General features: G+C 38.6%; 2 protein-coding genes across 3 annotated transcripts; one reads left to right on the top strand and one right to left on the bottom strand.

The window, feature by feature from the left end:
- Positions 1-6: 6 nt before the first annotated feature.
- On the top strand, positions 7-2102 carry LOC143471599 (uncharacterized). 2 transcript variants are annotated; one of them, XM_076969901.1, is made up of 6 exons: positions 7-60; positions 387-618; positions 824-932; positions 1003-1124; positions 1347-1451; positions 1615-2102. In XM_076969901.1, exons 1-6 carry the CDS (start codon positions 22-24, stop codon positions 1779-1781), a joined length of 774 nt encoding a protein of 257 aa, XP_076826016.1. In that variant the 5' UTR covers positions 7-21; the 3' UTR covers positions 1782-2102. The 2 variants fall into 2 exon arrangements, with proteins under 2 accessions (XP_076826016.1, XP_076826018.1); XM_076969903.1 differs by lacking the exon at positions 7-60 and adding an exon at positions 245-263.
- Positions 2103-2205: 103 nt separating this feature from the next.
- LOC143461054 (protein unc-79 homolog) lies at positions 2206-18786 on the bottom strand. Its single transcript, XM_076958808.1, has 55 exons — positions 18652-18786; positions 17081-17216; positions 16835-17019; positions 16455-16634; positions 16137-16285; positions 15938-16064; positions 15715-15860; positions 15462-15545; positions 15121-15389; positions 14856-14956; positions 14516-14637; positions 14345-14411; positions 14179-14216; positions 13870-13973; positions 13614-13694; positions 13446-13541; positions 13170-13293; positions 12901-13020; positions 12690-12735; positions 12503-12602; positions 12308-12441; positions 12035-12240; positions 11576-11699; positions 11274-11377; positions 11049-11186; positions 10665-10816; positions 10192-10385; positions 9686-9867; positions 9141-9342; positions 8874-9005; positions 8665-8715; positions 8519-8601; positions 7966-8145; positions 7457-7651; positions 7028-7145; positions 6835-6910; positions 6586-6682; positions 6286-6460; positions 6139-6205; positions 5923-6055; positions 5712-5856; positions 5554-5639; positions 5301-5477; positions 5135-5203; positions 4941-5054; positions 4703-4807; positions 4541-4630; positions 4377-4466; positions 4090-4268; positions 3726-3915; positions 3597-3647; positions 3335-3508; positions 3101-3178; positions 2539-2635; positions 2206-2432 (listed from the first exon to the last, which is right to left on the bottom strand). The coding sequence occupies exons 1-55, from the start codon at positions 18671-18673 to the stop codon at positions 2311-2313; spliced, it is 6807 nt and encodes a 2268-aa protein (XP_076814923.1). The 5' UTR covers positions 18674-18786; the 3' UTR covers positions 2206-2310.
- Positions 18787-20114: the final 1328 nt, after the last annotated feature.

The following is a 20114-nucleotide window of genomic DNA, read 5'->3' as shown; positions in this document are numbered from 1 at the left end:
TTAATTATTACGTCATAGGAAATGAAGCGGCGATGCACAGAGCGCGATAAAAGCCTGAAGGTTTGTTAAATGCCCGCGGCGTTTTACCATCCTTTGAGAAACCAACTGATCCAGTTTGGGCGCGTTGTTGAACGTTTTTACCAGTCGTGGCAAGTTCAAGTTGAAGTTTGAGGCAAAATGAAGACTTCCTTCCTGTCTGAGTGTTATGAGTTAGATCGAATTTTGTAGAAGCTAATTTCAGCAGATTTAAGTCGTACTAGAAGGTGGAAAGAACGTTTGTTGATTTACATGTTATCGCGGTTTGATCACGACAGGATGGTTATCACCAGTGCTTCCAGGTGCTCGTGAACTAATATAAGTCTTTTTAGATTATTTGTGAAAATTAGGGCAAAATGATCTTGAACGAAAACAATCGCGTCACAGGATTCTTTGTGATCAGCTTCCTCGTCACAATCATCCTACTTCCGCTCTCTCTTTATATAAATCGAGATAAACTTGTGATGACGTCAGATGATTACGTCAAGTCCATGCTGTCAAATGTGACATATGAAAGCATATTTATCGAAAAATTTTCAGAAACGTTGGATCAAAACAATCACGTGATAAAGAGGCGTTCACGTGAGTGTTTTCGCATAGTTCAATAACGTGATATGATCATGCTGATCACGATGTGAAAACTTTTACTGGTGATTATGAAGCTTATGAACCAGATGAGTGTTTTAATCATTATTAGCCAATAAAAGTACAAAGTGTAAAAACCGAGGCAACCGCACTTATCTGAGCAACCCACAATTACAGAAGATAACTTGCCATCTATTTGCAGCCAGCACTCCGTCCAAACTTTATAAAAAGCAATGCGGCCAACAGAAGACGTGCGGAGAATGCGTCGGTTTTGAAACTTATCAATGTCTCTGGTGCACCAAGAACGAAAAGTGAGGCAGTTTAGTAATAACTCATCCATTGTAACACCTCTGACAACTTTTAACATGCGTCGCTTCGTAGGTGCTTACCCTACCCCTTCCGTAAATTTCTTCCGCAAGCTTCCGACTGTGAGTGGACGCACGCTAGGTGGGGTGTGTGCTGGATGGACTTCAGAGCGCTCGTGATTGCCGTCTCCGTGATTGGTGAGTTGTGATTTGTGAGCTGTCATTGGTGAGTTGTGATTGGTGAGTTGTGATTGGTGGGTTGTGATTGGTGGGTTGTGATTGGTGGGTTGTGATTGGTGAGTTTTTCGAAATATTTACGACAAATTTCCTTCTTCAACAAACTTCAACGCCGTTGGAGGATATATTTGTCACAACCGAAAGGCAATTGTCGTCATAAAAGTTGTTATTTCGTTGTTTCAGGCGGGATACTCTTTCTCATAATTTGCTGTTGCCTTGTTAGATGTTGTCGATGTGTGAAGGATTGTGTCGATGTGGTTTGTTGCTGCTGCAAATGCAATTGCAAAGGTCAGTTTCATGTTACAGCAAGTTAGAAGTTATAACTAGTTGTGATTTTCACGAAAACTTGATTTTTAAGCTTGTGATTGGTCAATGTAATTTGAGGAAAGTGAGGTGTGGATAATTCTCATTATAATGTAAATATGACGTCACATTGAACTTTATAACGCAGAACGAAGTGAAAGAAAAAAGGAACTTCTTCAACTACAACGTCTCGAAAGAAAACTAGAAAGCCAGGCCAAGCGGCAGGAACTCATGCTAAAATACGGACGCCAACGACCACCTGGCGTGGCGTTTGGAAACACTGGCAATTACACAACCTTTGAAAACGAAACCTGAGTTAGTTCGGTCTATTCACCCAAATAAGGTTTAATGATGAGCTACGAGTAAAGACGAAGCCACATTGTATCGGGACCACGGCATTTCTGTTTTCAGACAACGCTGAGCTTCATACAATGGCGCCCCATGAGGAAGCAGCCCGGACTGACAGCGACATCATTTAATGAATGCCCAAGTATTAAAAAATTAAATAATTTTTATAAGATGTTTATTGAAGTTTTTGTCAAAGAGATTTAATGTTGTCTTCCATAAAATCTTTTGTACCGTGTTTTTTGAACAACTTTCTGAACCTGACAAAAAAACGCAATCTATGGCCGTCAATTCTATAACGCGACTAAATGAGCATAGATTAGTTGTTCAGCGCGAGCAGGTCCACGGTGTCTGATTGTTAAATGCTCCCGAAATCCAGTATTGCTCAGGAATGCACAAGCAACATTTATTCTTTATTTCATACAAAGCACAATATTTCATATATATGGAAGTACAACTAAACCACGACTACGTCACATAAAAATTACAAACGATGACGTCACACAACACAGAGTCCTTCGTCATTCTCAAGTTTAATCAACTTGTTGTTGATTGACAGGACAATGTCAAGTACACGCTCGCCATTCCACCGTGCCCCACGTGATGAATCTATGACGTCACCTGAAAATACGTCATAGCCTCTTAATAATTTGGTGGAAATTTGTAAAATCTTTACATGTTAATTGCTTATAGGCGCCACCAAGCGCGAAACACAAAGTCAACAAACTTTGACGAAATTGTTGAAATTTTTCTTCTCTCTCGATGGAAAGAATCGACTCGTTCATTGGACGAGGATCGAGCATCTGAGACCACATCGGGTACAACTGGCGCACAAACACAGAGATGTTTGGAAATTGTTTACGATATGAGCAAATTGATAACCACACAATTAATAGGAAAACCGTCACCATACAAAAGATACAGCGACGAAAAATTAAAAAATTTGCCAATAGCCTACTCCCATATTTTTAAGAGTTTGGGTAAGTTTTTTTGATCAATAACAAAAAAAATTGAATAAAGTCTTTATACGACGAATCGGATTATTTCGGCGCTGTAGTTAAGGTAGGAATCTTGTTTTTTGGCCAAAACAATGAGATTGATAAATTTCAAAGAACTACTGAAATAGCGAGGATTCCTAAAATGTGATTGGAATTATCGCCAAGCAAGGAATAACACTGGAACCAACCGTATGGGGTTTACCCTAAACTAATACTAGCACCAAACCTTGAGTATCGGTACCGGGCGGTACCTTGTCCCAGGGAACCGGCCTAGCCACCCCTATAACTCACCTTGAATAGAAGCGAGGACTCGTATTTGTCAAGTCCCTGGATAAGACTCAGCATGTGCCGACGTATGTTGATCGATACCTGGAAATATTCGACTTGAATCGAAATTATTCAAGTTTTAACCGGGAAGTCTCTTACGTCACCAACATCATTGTCATCACTCCCTCCAACGTCATCATAACGCATTTGAGATAATATTTTATGTTACGCAACAAAGCTGCGATTATGACGACAAACCTGACCGTCTTGTTCGAGCAAAACCAGAATACTTGGAGTCACACTACTCCAGAACTCAAGCAATGACATCTCGGTGACGTGGTCATCTCCTATTGGATTGTACGAACACGCTGACGTCATAGGATTAGTGGGGGGTACGTAATAGGAAAGTTGTTCACAGTACACTGTCCAGAGCTATGGATAGTTTAGATGGCATGAGGTTTAGTAAAACGAATGAGACTTGAATCGATAAGTCAGAAGTAAAATTTTGCCGCAAACTCACCTGACAAGCTATGAAGGCATAGAACAGTGACGTCATTTCGACTTTCGGTTCCTGGTCAATATAACGACGTCAGAAAAACATTCAAATTACGTAAGAATCATGTTTATTGCGTCTCACAATCAACCTTACCTTATTCTGCGCTAGATAGCCGGTGAGCACAACTTGCACAATTGTGGCCAGATTTAAACCAAGATCGGAACAAACCGGTTTCCAAATGCTCTCTACCGACCCCTGCTGGAGGGCTAGGTGTGAGAGGGAGCCCAACAATACCCAGGAAAGTTTCTTCAAATGTGACACGCACTCGTTGTATTCCCTCGGCCTTTACCACAAAGTTTAATAATGCTGATTGATTTGCTTTCCACAAACAACAGATAAGTAACAAAAATATCACTGTCTACCGCAAGAGTGAAAGACCACGGGAAAGATATTTCATTATTTGGCTAAAACAAAGATTTAGCGAAGTTTTTTACAAAAACGTAGCCATGGATCTCACCCAAGTGATATCTGTACAACCGATGGAGGGTGGTAAAGACATGGAAAGTAGTTGTTGAGAGGTTTCTCTTGAAGTTGCCCCGCCACTAGCTGCGCCAGAGACAACTTTATCTCGTCCTCAAGCAAGCCTTTGAATACGTCATCTGAGTGGTAGTCATGGCTACGACTAAGTGAGCAGCTCTGTGACGATATAATCGCAGTTGCAAAAACGTTATTAGATGGTTATTCTAAGCATTAAGCATAAGTTACTGAGAGCATTTATATCAGCGCAAAATTCGAACCAATGACCTTGATTTTGCTGAGGAACCCGTCGTCTGCCAATATGTCGAGGCAATCACCGATGTGAGGATTCATGCATTCCATCGCGCAACAAGAAACCTTGAACAAGGGACAAATTAGCCGCTGTGTGTTGTGTCCTCGCCAAACAACTGAAGGTCGGACATGAACCTCACCTTTCCCTCCACTGAGGCGCGCGCCAAATGCTTGTTCAATTTGGACATCGTGAAAGGAGCAATGGTGCTTCCCCCATCCAACAGCACCATCTAGCGGTAGTAGGCCGGTTTAATTTCAAGGAGGAACGAACCGTAGCAAATATCGATATTTGTTGTAGTTACTTGTAAGAGCAGGAGCAGATTCTGTCCGGTTATGTTCGTGTTCATCTTCAGAGCGGAGACGAGTTTGGAGACAACGCATCGAGTCAAGTAAAGTTTGTCTTTTTCCTCGAATATTCAATCAAATTCATCAAATCAAAAAAGGAGCAAATTTCACCAAAAACATTCGAAGCAAGACAAGCGATGAATATTAACGAGTGCATCAGCAATAAGCGGGAAATACCCAAAGCAGAGGTTTTACTTTGTTGAACATTTCGTTGGTGATCGAGCAAAGGTTGAAAAGTTGTTGGACCGAGAACACGCAGCATGTGACCGATGTTGAGAGAAGTTTCGAGAATGGTTCCAGCAAAGATTGCTGAAGAATAAAACGCGCGAAATCAACGCTATGACAATGACGTGTAATTTTAATCACCGATGACGTCATGACTGCAATACCTTGAACTGTGTCGTGGCAGGGGATTTTAGAAGTGACGTCATAACGTCAAGAAGACTGTCCGCTGAAAACTGAAATAGAAAATAAATATTTTGATCCTATTACGTCATCAAACTTGCATTTTCGTCAGATTTCAAAGTTGTCATAGCAACGCCATAGAAATTTTACCAGTCCTTTGTTTGCAATGAAGTTGTGGAGTTTGGTGAAGAATGCGCAGAAGTTACCGAGAACCTGTTGCCATGGTGAACTGGTCTCTGCTGGCACCTGATGGAGAAAAGTTGCCAGGTTCGACAAGAGACACGATAAATCCTGTGACGTCAGCTCACACAAATCTTCAGGAAGGCCCTGGGAGGAGGAAGATTCATGGATTTAAAAATATCTTCCGAGTTGTTGAGTCTCCAACCAGAGTGAAAGAACAAACCTGGAGTACAAGTTCAAGCACATCGATGTATTGAAGCTTCTGGTATCCCTTCAAGCAGGCCGCCACCACTGGGATGAACTTGCTGTCTGGATAAATCATCACAAATGTTATCTAAATGCGAGTCGATAATAATAACAAGACCTATGTTAAGAGGAAACCTGCACGAAATGGGATGAGGAAAAGTCGGATGAAGACGTGGTTCTCAGCGAATTGATGAAGGAGGCACCGCATCGACTGCTTTGCCATAAACATCACCGGTGTAGGTTTCACTCCTCCAAGCAACGGCTCACCGATATAAGCAAACTGGAAAACGCACATGAATGGCGGAAAAGTGAAATTATGAAAATAGTTTAAAATTAGTTTTAATACCAGAGCCAGCATTCTAGGCAGCAGGGGCACACCGAGAATCGGATCAAATCGAACAAAGTGACAGAGGTTGATGACGCAATGGGAGAGGGTCTCATAGCTGTATTCCTTGATGATCTCATTACACTTCGTACACCTTGCAACAGACGAATATTCTCAAAACGTTAAGTGACTGACACCAAAAAAAAGTTTTTAACAGATGAAAAAAGTTCAACAAACCTAGCCTGTGGAGAGGAAGTTTTTATGATTTCTTTCTCTTTCTTGGCTAAAGGCTTTTTCTTTGATTCTGAAATCAAAACTACTCTGACTTAAACTGCATAAATCAAAGTTATTCAAATCGATTAACAAAGCACAAATTTTACTCACGACAGGGAGCAGTAGTTTGCAAATGACTTTCTGGCGAATCCTTCCCAGGTTGGCTTTCCTCACTCGAGCCGGTCTCATCGTCCGAGGGGTCGTTGTCGTACGTCGACTGCAACTTCCCCACCTCCCTGTGGTGGCTGAGTAACGGCCGGTCCTCCTTTGAGTCAAGCTCGCTCGTCTATTTTGAAGCAAAATTTGTTGAAAACTCGCTGACTGTGATGGTACGCAGAAGTACATGACAGTCATTATAAACACACAGAAATATTTGTCTGAGAGCGGACTAGTTGATATTTAGCCTCCCACCTGAGAAAGTGGACTTGCTGGGTATCTCGATGAACCACCTTTCGATTCAACGCTGAAGACATTTTTTTCCAGTATTGAGGAAGGAATTTGAACAACACTACAGAAGTTTTGTGTCTCAGAAAAAACATTTCTTACCACAAATGTAATTACTTGTATCACATTAATAAAAATACCATAACTGTTCTAAAAAGCTAAATATTTCACAAACTTTAACCTCTGCAGCTCTATTAGTTTGCAACCGCCACTAACCTGGGCTTGGGAGGAGCGGGAGTGGATGGATTGCTTCTGAGATCAGTTGTTTGACACTTCTCTGCCCTCTCTTCAACTGGGCAAACGCAAAGAGCATTGGAGGTAATATGAGATGATCACACCAAGATGAACAGTGTTTAAAATTGCGCAAATGATTGTTTAGAAGCTGATGCCAAGACGAAAAATTTCCTACCGTCATGTCCTTTAACCGGCCCCATGCCACAAATATGGAATTCCCCTTCCAACACTTCCATAGAAATCTGAATGAGATGAAGCAACTGCTTCTGCTGCGATTGCTCATTCAGCTCGTACTGGAACAATGTAAAGCTGCTTTATATTTCGCTGATTATGATCAGCAACATGGGCAGGTTGGAGCTGGATAAACCACAATATTCAAACTAAACTGCACTCAAATTTGCAACATCACACATGACAAGCAATGAACAATACTCAACAATTAATTATTTATACATGACTACAACCAACTGGTTTATTAAATCAAGTCACGTAATTTGAGTTATGAAAACAGGAACAAAGTATAACAACAATAATATTAATAATGTTGATAATAATAATAACAATAATATAGAAATTCAATCAATCTAGTTCCTCAGCTGCCCACCTTGTACATAATGATACGTATGGTGCTCAGCCAAGCAATCTTGATTGGTTCCACTAGGTGATCAAGTGCACACATGTGACAAACGGCACATTGCGTCTCCACCGAGCTTGCATCTGACGATTTGCTAACCATATCCAACAAAGCCAGGACCATTGGCAGCAAAAGATTCCCGAGTGTCTGGTTGTGATCCAATATCTGAGGAAAGCGATTAAAATTTGAAATAAAAAATGCAAAATCATGAAAAATTTCAGGAAAATCTTTGAAAATCGTTGATTAGACGAACAGCTAACTTCGTCTCATTTAAGTTCACAGCAAACATTGCCCTCAACCAACAAAGCAAGAATAACAACAAAGTACGAGATCTAATAAATAAACGTAAAAAACAGGTAAGAAGTGACACGATCAATCTAACAAAATCATCAGATAAAAAAATAATGAACTCAATTGCCCACAATTTGTTTCCACAAACACAACAAAACGCCCCAAGAATGAAAACGAACGAAACTTACTTGGGGGAGGTTTAGTAGGAAAGTGTTAATGCCGGCAACTGATCTCAACACAGAAGGTGGGCAGGCAAAATATCCAACGACCTCGTTGTAGTTCAACCAGGCATAAATCTGACGAAGAAACGTTCGAAAATCCTTTCTCTTGCCCTCAGATTTTACATCATTTTCACACCCAATCATGTACTGCCGAGTGAAAATTGACATTTAACAACTGATAGTGAATTTTCAAATACTCTGATGTCAACTAGAAGCAACCAATTCATAGTGATGTTGACGGATATTGAAAAAATTTGATAATCATCAACTGCTCAATGCTTATGGTGAATGCAGTAAATTTAGTCGCTAAGTATTTATGAAATACTTATAATTAAAAGTATTTTTAATAAAGACACAACTGTAAAAATTTTGAAATTTTTAAGAGAAAGTTTTTTAACCATTTAAAACATTTTTGATGTTGTACCACACTCAAGTTACTGCCGCTATTTGACAAATTGCACAAAACAGATTGAGAAAAAGTTGTACAACATTGAACAAGAATGGAAGGAGAGCAAGAAACCTTTGTTATGATGAACATAAGGTGGTTCACAATCTCATGATCGACTTCATTTTCAACCTCCGATGAACTCAAACTGTCATCAACTACAAACAAATAACACCGTCAACTTCATGAAGCTTGTTAAACACAAATCCAACTTGTCGTACCGGTTTTATGTTCACAGTTGATTGTCGTTCCACTCATCGTCTTCAACGAACCTGAAAGTAATGGATGAGAGGCTATCAGTAATTTCTATGGAGGAAACATCTCGTAAAGTTAGAATTAATAGAAATCAAAGTTAGCCTCGCCCAGTTAAAAAGTACTGGGATCAAACTCATTCAAATCCTAAACAACTGCAATTGCGTAAAATATTCACTGATCTCCACGTCCAGATGCGCTTTTTGTATTCTTTCTGCAAATGTCGCTCCGGTTCCACCTTTGTATCCGGCCACTTGGTGGGAGACTCTTTGTTTCTTCGCTTCAGGAGGAAGCTTCTGACTACAAGCAGCTGAAATCAGTCAAAATTCAAAGTTAACTTTTTACATGGATAATCCAGGCTCCAACAACAGCATTGCAGCGATCAGCAAAGGTACAATTCTGTGTAAAATGGCGTAATCTTGTAAAACATGTCTGGGCCAGCTACCAGCTGGGAATGGGAATGGAATCCCGAGCAAATTGTAAAGAGTGGCATCGATTGCGAGCACGTCCATGAAGTGAGTAAAATTGTGGAAGGAAAGAGCGGATGAGTCCGGTCGAAGCTGATGGAGGAGGAGGAACTGGGAGAGGATGAAAGTCCGATCCAGGACGGATTTATCGTACTCGTGCTTCAGGCAAGTATAAGCGTTCTAACCAAGACAGAAGTTTAACTGAAAAATTTCAACACTTTATTCACAAACCTCACCCCATAAAAGTCGGAAACTTCAAGATAATTTTAAATAAAATTGTGTCCACCAGAAATAGTTCATAGTTTAAAAATCAAATTACCAAAAGAACAATAACAAATATGTAAAAAATTCACTAAATCTTTTAATTACTTTTCAAAGTTAAATAATAACATTTAAAATATATCTCATAAAACTTCACTTTATAACCATGCACTGAGCTTTTATCTAATCGATAAGTCACAAGTTTTAACTCCAAGCAAGATTTGTAATTTAAAAACATCGCTGAATGTAATAATCACCCAACCTCCAAATTCTTTGTGCTCAATGATTTAATCACAAATCTTGCTTTCGTATGAAGAGCAGTGTTAGGTTGAGACGACGCGGCCAAGATGAGACAAAGAGCGTACGACACAACGTAGGTCAACGGGGTTCGTTCATCGACAAAACTCTTATCAACGTTGAGCAGAATCGTGTGGATTTGATCAACTTTAAAAAAGTAGATTTCAATACAAACTGGCGACTCGTTTTACACAAACAATTTGCATGTCTTTGAAGAAAACATCATAAGCTTGTATGCACACATACAGAGTACATATCATATCCACACACACCATCAAACAGTCAGGTCATGCTGTAAGCTACAGGACAGTATACTACAATAGGAGGGCAACTTGGTGCTGGCTCAAATCTGATGTAAATTAATGATATATTTTAAGAAATCAGGCTATCTACTAAATAACAAAATTATCAGGAAATATTTACAACGCTTTTATTTAAAGTTTGCTAAACTCATTCCATTTCGAAACCCACCAACTACAAATTGAGGTGACCAATCTTCAATTGTGACATCACCATGTGCCCAGTTGCGCTTAGCGTGAAACGGCGAATCAAAAAGATCCATCAGAATTTTGAAGCCTCCAGGTAGAATATTGACACAGTGCAGCAGCACCAGCGCGACCTGGCTTGAGAGGTCGGAATGTCGAAGCTTCAGCTGACGCCACATGCTTCAAAAATCAAAGCAAATAAACTGAATTCCGAGTTCTTTAGCTTGTGTAGGTTCTATGCTTGACAAAGCAGCATCATCAGTTTGCTCTTTTATAAAAAACACTTCCAAAGAGTGAAAGGCGTAAAATTATTAACCAGTGACATCGGAAGCAGAAAATGAAAATCAATTTTGGTTTTAATTTCCACGACGTAATCCAAGTCAAAAACTCACAAGTGTTTCAAAATCAAACTACAGCAGGTTAAAGAAAAACACGAGGATAATTCAAAACTCCCTTCACCTCGGCAAAAATATTTCAGCCTCAAAAATTCTCATGACCTGGTCATCAATCTTGGACATTACGTCAAGAACGTTTTTGCTGAAGCAAAGCAGTGAAATGGATCCAATAATTTTCAGTGTGATTGCGTAATCCTCCTCATAACACGTCAGCAACTAATTGGAAAAGGAATATTTGACACCGCAATAATTCGCACATCGCAGCATAGATATCACATTATGAACATATAAACATTGTCCTATAATATAAATATATCACATATAACTGCACATGTATGCAATGTACGTATGTGTGTTGTATATCCTCATATATATTGTGTGTGTTACTTGTATAAGTACATATAGACATCACATTCTACTTAAATATTTCAAAAATCAGCCCTCTCACCATTGCAAGACGATAAATTATACGAACTGAAAGTACGTAATCGTCAAAATCATCAGTTTTTAAAACTTTGTTTTTCCTTCCAGAAACGTTAAACAAACTTGGTGAGTTGGCCCAGTCCGAGTCTACCTTGTTCTCTGGCTGCAAATGTTGTGAAAACAGCTACAATAATGCTTGTTATGCTCACACATATGCACCACTATGAATTAATTTTCGCTTAAAACAAACCACTTTTTGTTGATTGCTGGGTAGAATGAAGTGGAGTAAGTCAAGGATGGCACTGAACAAGCAGTTCGTCTGCTGCAGTTCCATCTTCCTGTACAAATCGTCATCTGCTTCAAGCAAAGCAATTAAGATTACTCAAACAAACAACAAAGTGTAAGACCCTGTAAGGTGAGCCAATGGCAAGCAGGTTAGTCCGTATCACCGTCCAGCAAGAAAAGCAATTACGTTGGTAAAAAATAATTCAATGAAACGATTGATTATGATGGGATTAAAAACGAAGAGCATGAACAAACTGCTCGAGTGACCTGATAAGTCGTGTCTTTGATTCATCTCAAGCAAGTGAGTGAGCAATTTGTTGCAAAGTGATGCAACCTGCAATGATTCTTCAACTCCTAAACCTTCATTCTTCAAACAATTTTGTAGCAGCAACTAAAAAGCAATCCACTTGGTAAATATTATACTTGGTGGGTGCAGGGCTTCTCAACTGATGAGTCGCGACCCTGCATTTGGATGTTTTACGTTTTCTAACACTTCACTGAATCTATTCGTTACAACCCATACTTGGGTCATTAAGTTTTTTGTTGATGCGTTACACGATGACTTAGTGCTGGTTTTATTGTAGCGCGCTCGAAATTGTATAAAAAATTTTCAGTTATCAAAAAGTTTGACAACAAACAAAATTATTAACCAATGTCAAAGAATGCATGAAGCATTTAAAATGTGTTTGATGTTCCAGACATTTAATGACAAAAGAACAGAGAAACCTGTTTGTGAATTATATCCAGCATGTCAACATAGCAAGCAATCCTGCGGCAAGCGTTCAGCTCTGGAGTGAGTTTGACAGAATTTCCAGTGAATTGTTTAACATCAGGAGTTGGTAAATTCATCGCTGGTCTTTTCTTACCAGGGGGCTTCACTACTTCGCCTTCCTTCTGTTCAACCACGCTGTTTCTTCGCCGATATCGACTGGCTGCAAGATATCAAAGTCAGCAAACTAATTTTTTATCTAATTGCCAGCTTTGCATGTTGACCCTCACACAATCGCTTTGTTTTGAAAAATGACGATGAATTTATGATGCGAGATGTTCGAGAATTGTTTTGGGATGTTTTTCGCTTGTTTTCGTTCACGTTTCCATGAAAAGTTGTTGCACCTTCGCACTTCTTGCCTTGGCTGTAAAAACAAAATGAGAATTGGAAAGAACAAAGTAGATGAATTCCTTCAGATCTCCTACCTTGGTCCAGTGCAAATTACGTTCATCGCTTCCAAAGCATCTTGGAGAGTCCGCATGCTCTTATTCTGAGAGTTCTTCATCATTTCTTTAAGTTCTTTCTCTGCATGCATTTGGTTGAACTGCTTGAATGAACCTCAAGACATTGCAACAACAGAAAAGTTTGACACAAATTTTTGTTTCAACTTACCACTTAACTTGGCGGCCCGACCATCTTTGGACCACTCCCTTCCAACCTTATAAACAAATATAAAAAGAAACATTAAAACGGTGGAAAATAAACTGAACATTAAGAAAAGATCACAAAACAATATGGATAAAATACACCGGCAACAATGTAAAAATTAAGTGGAAATTTGTGTCTTCACGTACCAGCAGGCTCTTATCTGGAGGAAACATACCTGTGATGTCATAATGTCAACATTGTCAGCGCAACCAGGAGATGACAAATTTGACTCTGCTATGGAGAACATTTCAAGGAGACTTTCTACAGAGATGTAGACCCCAGCTTCAGATAAAATCTTTGATAAAGAATTCTCTTGTTGAAAAGGAGTATGAAGAAGAATTGAGTCAGTTTTATCTGATATTTGTTTCATAAAAGCTATTATCAGCAAGTTAATACAATTGATATAATTCGTAAATTATGAAAATAGTCACAACAGGATATCACCTGCAGCCATTCCAGCGCATTCTCACGCTCATTCATATCGACTTGTTTGAATTTGTGGAAAATAAAGTCAAACATTTTGCGAACTTCGAACGGCAGAGGAGAGAGGTCTTTGTCAAACAAGGCACTGCAAGATAATTTGGAAAATAAAGTCAATTTTCTTAACAAACAATCCGTGAAATTGTTGCCATCACTTTTATCCTCACAACATCACTAACTTTAAATCCTAAGAGTGCAAGAAAATAAATTGTGTTAAATTGAAATGAAAATTTCTCTCACTTGAGAATTTTTTCCAACTTCTCGAGATCGATGGCCGAAATATTCTCACAAATAGCGGCCAGCCAACACGGTATGATGCAATCCCACACCTGAGCGCTATAAAAGAAACAAAAAATTGTGAGTCTAGGATTGCCAATTAAGAGATGTTTTGTTGATTAGACCTGGAACCTGATGATGGAGTAGGAGGACAGGCAGGTTATCAGTTGAAGGCCGTGTTGGTAGTGACACCAAAGTGGCTTCAGGTCATCCCTAGAAGTTAATAAACATCATATTGACACGATTATGTCAATTTTCACGGAGTCATTCACGTCATTTTTACATAATTTCACAATCAATTAGTGCAATGTACAAAACAATCGATTGAAGAATCGTTAAGAACAAAATCAATGTTTCTTTGACCTTTCACCTTTGCAAGTCTACTCACCAATGACCTCTGACCCTGCATTCAGGTGTGGGATGAGGAAGAAGACATGAAACAAACGCTTTGAAGTGACGCTCATGCATCCCTTGAAGCCAGCTTTCAAGATACTAAATACAAAGTGGAGGAAGATAACATAGACATCAAAGCCAGCATAGACAACACAACACTGAGTTTCTGATCTGAATTTATACATCAGACACAAAGTTGTGACCAAACTACAGAGTGTTATAAACTGCCAAATTGTATAAAAGAAGCACTTTTTTCCACAAAACTGAACAACAACGACATCAACAACAAAAACGATTTTAATACCCGAGGTTTTAAATCTTCCAACATATTTCCAAAAGCATCTGAATTTGCAGCGAACATATCATTAAAAGCGAACCCATGACAAACACACAATAGGATTAAAGTTACAAAAGTTTTGAGGTTAGAAGCTGTTCAAATTGTGAACTGAAAGCAAAAAATTAGATTTTACCTGATGTTAGTTGAGAATTGTTCTGGTACCAGCAGAAAACAGCAGCAATAAGTTGAGTGGCTGAACCCTGGCGATAAAATTAAGCAAGTCAATGTGCATAGTCCTCAGCCAATTTTTACTTCATTGAACTTTTCTGTTCAAAAGTCAAGGCAGCAGGTTGTAATGACTCACATATTCAAAGTTGACCTCAGGTGGGCAAAGAGAGATGAGCAGCCAAACCCCAAAGTGACTGAGGGTTTTAGGTGACAGTTGCAAGCCCATGTTCTCAGCACAACCAGTGCATGGGTAAACGCCTTCAGAGAAGTAATAAAGGATTTTTCTAGTTAGCTGACGGTATCAATGGCAACAACACGGTTATCAACCTTCTGTGCCAATGTTATGCATACAGGTGGCATACAATAAACTTGTTACGGAACTTTGTAAAATGTCTTGTCCCAAAAACAGAATTTTTGAAATAAAATTGGCTGCATAAAGAAAGCATGCAATGTACGTCAAAGAAAACGGGCAGTACCATAAATATTTGATGAGTTTAGTTCATTCACTGAGTCTTTGCAGCTAGATAAATCACAGCACGTAGTTTGCGGAAAATTGTTGTCTCGTTTTATCAGCAAGCTGACAAGAAAATACCAAGAAAAATGTGATTAATAAAAGCTGTTTAAACAGTTCAAATATTCAAAATACTGAAGAGTTAATAAAAGCAGATGATAAGTTATTTACTTCAACAATATTCAACTGATAAAACTTTAACAACACAACTGCAATATACATCAACTCACCACACAACGGTATCAACGATGGTCTGTCTGTGCCTGGCTTGCTCCTCATGCCAGGTTGGAAGTGGTGGCATCTGTACCTGCAGATCGAGATGTTGAGTGACGTGCTTGAAGTTACTCCAGCACTCCATGCAGCATCTCATCAGCTGATTCTCCACCAACTGAAGCGAGATGTATTTGCTGTATTCGTCGACTGTCACACCGCCTTCACCGTGTCGTGACTTGCCACCAAGAAGCGTCACCGTGGCAACCGGGTCCTCTGACAGACAATGCTGCAAAGGACGATGAGTGGTTACCATGGCAATGTAGTGCAGTAAATTTAAAGCGATCAACGTCAAACTCACCGAGTTCCCACATCGATGGCCGACCGCATCGGCCGGCAAAATGACTTCGAGAGATTTATGGAGGAGCTCTTCGCTCATAATTTCCTTTCAATAGAATAAAAATTTTCAAAAGTCATGAGGATGATCCGTATGTTAAAGTGCAGCAATTCATTCGTTTCCATTCACATGACATATCCAGATATCCGTGTATTGGTGGCAAAGTGTTTAACTATGAAAAAAACTAAACTTTAAGAATCCAAAGTGAAGCACCAACCTGGGAACAAGCGCGACATAGGTACAGGGGAGGGGATTTCCCTGAACATCTCGCAGCAAGTGGGGGATCCAGGACTATTGTTACGGCAAAGTTTGTGTTTAAAATCGAGCTGCATTTCGTATTTTGGCATCGAATGGTTCTGCTCACTTTGAAAATATTAAAATAAGAAAAGTAGTTACATATTTGAAGATAATGGTGCGATTGTTGAGGTCATAATACGTACATTGTGAATTAGTGAGTCTATGCTCTTTCTTCAGGCTGGGATGGAGATGGGGCCAGTAGTGGAACAAAAGCTGTGTGGCATAAATTTGAGACACACCATCACCGCACGATATCATGAACATCAAATCCTAGTTGAAATGCATGTTTTTTAATGCAAACAACTGAACCAATCAACAACTTAAACAAAATGAAATTCTTACGCTCCACAAATCTTGTTTAAACATCATCAGAGTCTCAATTAGTTGAAAATGAAAACAAGCGTCTGCAGCATATTCCAAGACAAGAGTTATCAGGCTTGGTATGGTATCAGCGCAGTACAGACTGTTCGCATCGTCATCATCACCAATATCTGGAGTAAGAACAATATTGCTATCTTCTCTTCATCACATGACATAACTTGTAATCTATTCATAGAACTTAAGACGATGGTTTCACTTCTAACGTAAAAATGTCACTACTCAGTTCTGGATAAAACTTTCTGTCGCCAATAAGCAGCTGTACATAGAAGAATGACTCACCGAAACAAATCGGTATAATTGTTCTACAAAGAGCATTCATGATACAGCTCTGCACAGTGAGATTTCTATGGCCACAGTCGAACAACATTCCAGCAACAGTCATGGGAAGGTCGACTCTTACGTTGCTGTCGACGAAAATCATCGCAACACACAAACACTCCATTGTCTCTGCTGCCATCTCTGGTTGAAACAGTAACGCACAGGATCGTGAAAAGTACTTTGAAATATACAACTTAAAAAATTAATTAAATGAATGAATAAAATCATATTCAACCAATGACTGATAACAACAACTTTAACTGATAATTTTAACATGAAACTATATTTATAAAAAAACTTGAAATGTTTTAATTGCAAACTTTTATCACTGAAGCACCAACCATTTTGTCCTGAATTAGCTTTCAATATCATTTCCATGAGAGACACGAGTCCATCAAACAGAGTGAAGTAGTCAAGTGTGGGCAGATTATAGTGAGCTATATAGTTTGCCCTTCGATCAACCGAGCTCGTAAAGCTTCCAGCTCGGGAATGCTTCTCAAAAACTTCTGAGGCATCCTTCAAAATCCTTGAAAAAAAAAACAAAATTATGCATCATGCATCATCATTTTGTTGCTTAAGTAACCTACCCGATTAGCAGATTCTTGAAATATTTGACACTTGCAAGAATTTCACTCGTGGAAGGATAATTTAAGCCACTGCCTCCGCCACAAACCTCTTCTAAATGGGCAACTATGTTCTGCAAGTTTCGAATTTTTGCAAAATCTGTAAAAAAAAGTTTCTGAACAGCGTCTGAGACAAAAATCAGCAGAACTTAAATTTATTCTGCTACAGTAGAATCCACTTAATATAATCACCCGCTTTATATAACCATTTTGATATGGTCCTGAATTTTGCCATAATAAGCTCTCTATTTACTATGATCAGCTTCCGGATATTATAACCGTTTTGTCCATATCTTTTATATGTTTCTCTCCATTTCCAGTGCCAGTTATTGTGCCACGTGTATTCTAAATTCCCCTTACATTGACTTTAATGTTAATGAAATAAATAATTTAATGAATTTGAAGCTTTTTGTCATTTTGTGTTTAACTATATCGATCCTGGTGCAGTTAAACAGAACTGTAGCAGCTTAGGTTGTTGTGATCGAATATTATGACCAAAGTGACCTGGTCCCAAGGTGGTCATAATGAGGTAACTAAGGTCATAACTTGTTTTTAGAGCTGGGCCATTGCTCAACCTGTTTGATGAAAAAAGAACATCGCTCGTACTTTCGCATTTCTATAAAAAAGGAGCGCACTTGTATTGTCTCTTCCAATTTTTTTCACAATTCAGAGATATTTTTATTTTGCTGCATTTTCGAAAATCAAACTCATTCGTATGTTCGTATGTCACAAAACTGCATTGTGGAACTTATGATTGTCTGTTGCTCAATAAATGTTGTAAAACTTCATGGAAACTGATGTTGAAGAATTTTATTTTGGTCACATCTGCAGCAAATGATCTCCATCAAAGTAGAGTAAAACCTCCCACAACTATTGATGTCCACATCCATTCATTAATTTGATAATTTGCTGTTATACACTTTAAAAGCATCGTTTTTAAAGCTACAAAAAATAACGGCAACACCAAGCACAGTAATATGTCTAATGATTGTTGTAAGAAATAAAATTAGTCTCAAAGAAGTCAATAATATTTAACGTTTTCTCTTTTATCAGTTTCGTGCTGCAGTGTTGTTTGTGATGAAAAGAATGATGAGCAAACAATCTTTGCAAAAGAGCGGTGTCGCTCTTAGCTCAAAAAAATAGTGTTGCCCTCGAGATTGCTCCTAAATAACGAAGACGTTCAGTGGCCAGTTCTGCTTGCTATAGAAATCACATATTTGAAAGTTCAGAATTCACCAGAAATATTGGTTAACTATGAATTATCATTTATACTCGTACAGTCAACCTCTACCGTAAAGTTAGCTTTCAATGAGCCAAACATTGTAATGCCAAAGTTTGTGCATGCTAATGTAATATTTATAATATAGAATATAGGGCAAAACGGCAAATCTGCAACATGAAATTGGTGCAGAAACCAACTTTCTACGCCAAAAAAATCCAAATCAAGTCCAATCCAATCATACAAACTTTCCAGTAGGATAGTCAACTAGGCCTAATATCACTGTATCTATATTTCAGTTTAAGCTGAAACTTACAGATTTCTGACAAAGTTGACATTTTTTTCCGAATTCGATTTGGTTGAAAATTATCACAGTAGCTTTGCAATCTACAGTTTTTCCCGACAACTTTGATAAATAACTGTTTACAACAACATCTTAGTAAAACGTAATTAAACCTGGGAAGAGTGAAAGTGATTAAACATGTAATATGTATATTACAGTGGTGCTACAACTATGGAAGGTTAGTACGACCACCAAACCCAGAGTGTGTTTAATTTAAAATTCACGGAAACTAAAGAAAACCAGGAAAAACACAAGTTATGAATATTTGCACCAAACACAATAACTGTAAGTAAACGTCGAGGACATGATTAGGAGTTTTATTGTGCACGTTGGATGGTAAAAATAAAACCCCACCAAAAGAAACACCGTCCCAGGGATCAAATCCCGTTCTTGTAGTCAGAAAGCAGGCATGAACAAACGAACTTTAATTTGTCATAAGATAAACAAGTTTCTGTTTTTATCTAACCCCATTCCGACAGATTGAGACCTCTGGGTTCCAGCAGCCACTGGCAAGTAGTCTCTAGCCAATAGCCAGTATAGCCGGTGGCCGGGTAGCAAATAGCCAGTAGTGCAGCAGCCTCCCTTCTCAGCCTTCTTATTAATTTTTGCTGCATTCTTCTTGGATTAGGAACCACTTAAGGGTAATCCCCTAATGAGTACCTTGATGAAGTAAATCTTATATAAATAACTACAGTTATATATAAGATATCTATTTTATATCCCCACTTTGTTTTTTTCTAAATCTGAGGTCTATTTAAGCACAACAAGTAGCCATGCACGTCAATATTATAAAAACCGCAATGGGATGGACTTGTGAGACAGAAACCACTATATACTCGATCCTGAAATTGTTCAGCATAAATGAAAATAAGCTGAACCCATACTGGACGCACTATCACCAAACCTAGTCTACACAGCAAAAGTTAACACAACATTAATTCTCGAAAACACCTTCCCTTGTAGGTTAGCCTAAATCAGTAAAATCACGATATATAGAATAAAAGGCAACGGACATATATTTACGGAATTTAAAAAACTCTGCCTGTGCTGAGAAAAGACGATATTTACAATCTCACCACCAAAAGCGGCGCTTCAATGTGAACACGCACCTCGCGAGGTCCACACTGACTTGATAGAAATCGATAAAATCAATTTTAATCAGATGATTGTAGACTGCAGGTTGCCAGCGTTTCTTTGTGAGAAAATTGGCCAGGATTTCAACGAATTCATAAAAAATACTTTTGAAAGCATATAGTACATATTCTTATTCAAAGTAAATACAACAAAGGATGATGTACGTTTAAAATCGACATTCATAATAATTAAATGATTTGTTGAGTAATTAAAGTAAAGGAATTAATTTACGCGAAAAAATATCTAATTCAATTATCAATTTTTTACCAAACTTACTCGAATATAGGCTGATCCGACACTTT

This window comes from Clavelina lepadiformis, chromosome 1 (genome assembly GCF_947623445.1).
Source record: "Clavelina lepadiformis chromosome 1, kaClaLepa1.1, whole genome shotgun sequence".
NCBI classification, from domain to species: domain Eukaryota; kingdom Metazoa; phylum Chordata; class Ascidiacea; order Aplousobranchia; family Clavelinidae; genus Clavelina; species Clavelina lepadiformis.
This window is presented reverse-complemented; position numbering and strand designations above follow the sequence as displayed.

What these genes read in the sequence shown, in the direction of transcription:
- LOC143471599 (XM_076969901.1), top strand. Translation starts at nt 22, where the DNA reads ATGAAGCGGCGATGCACAGAGCGCGATAAAAGCCTGAAG. An exon ending in TGGTGCACCAAGAACGAAAA is followed by an intron (nt 933 to 1,002) that starts GTGAGGCAGTTT and finishes GTCGCTTCGTAG; the next exon opens with GTGCTTACCCTACCCCTTCC. An exon ending in GATTGCCGTCTCCGTGATTG is followed by an intron (nt 1,125 to 1,346) that starts GTGAGTTGTGAT and finishes TCGTTGTTTCAG; the next exon opens with GCGGGATACTCTTTCTCATA.
- LOC143461054 (XM_076958808.1), bottom strand. Translation starts at nt 18,673, where the DNA reads ATGTCAACTTTGTCAGAAATCT. An exon ending in TGAGCACAAAGAATTTGGAG is followed by an intron (nt 9,343 to 9,685) that starts GTTGGGTGATTA and finishes TGTCTTGGTTAG; the next exon opens with AACGCTTATACTTGCCTGAA. An exon ending in AGTCCTCGCTTCTATTCAAG is followed by an intron (nt 2,636 to 3,100) that starts GTGAGTTATAGG and finishes TTTGTGCGCCAG; the next exon opens with TTGTACCCGATGTGGTCTCA.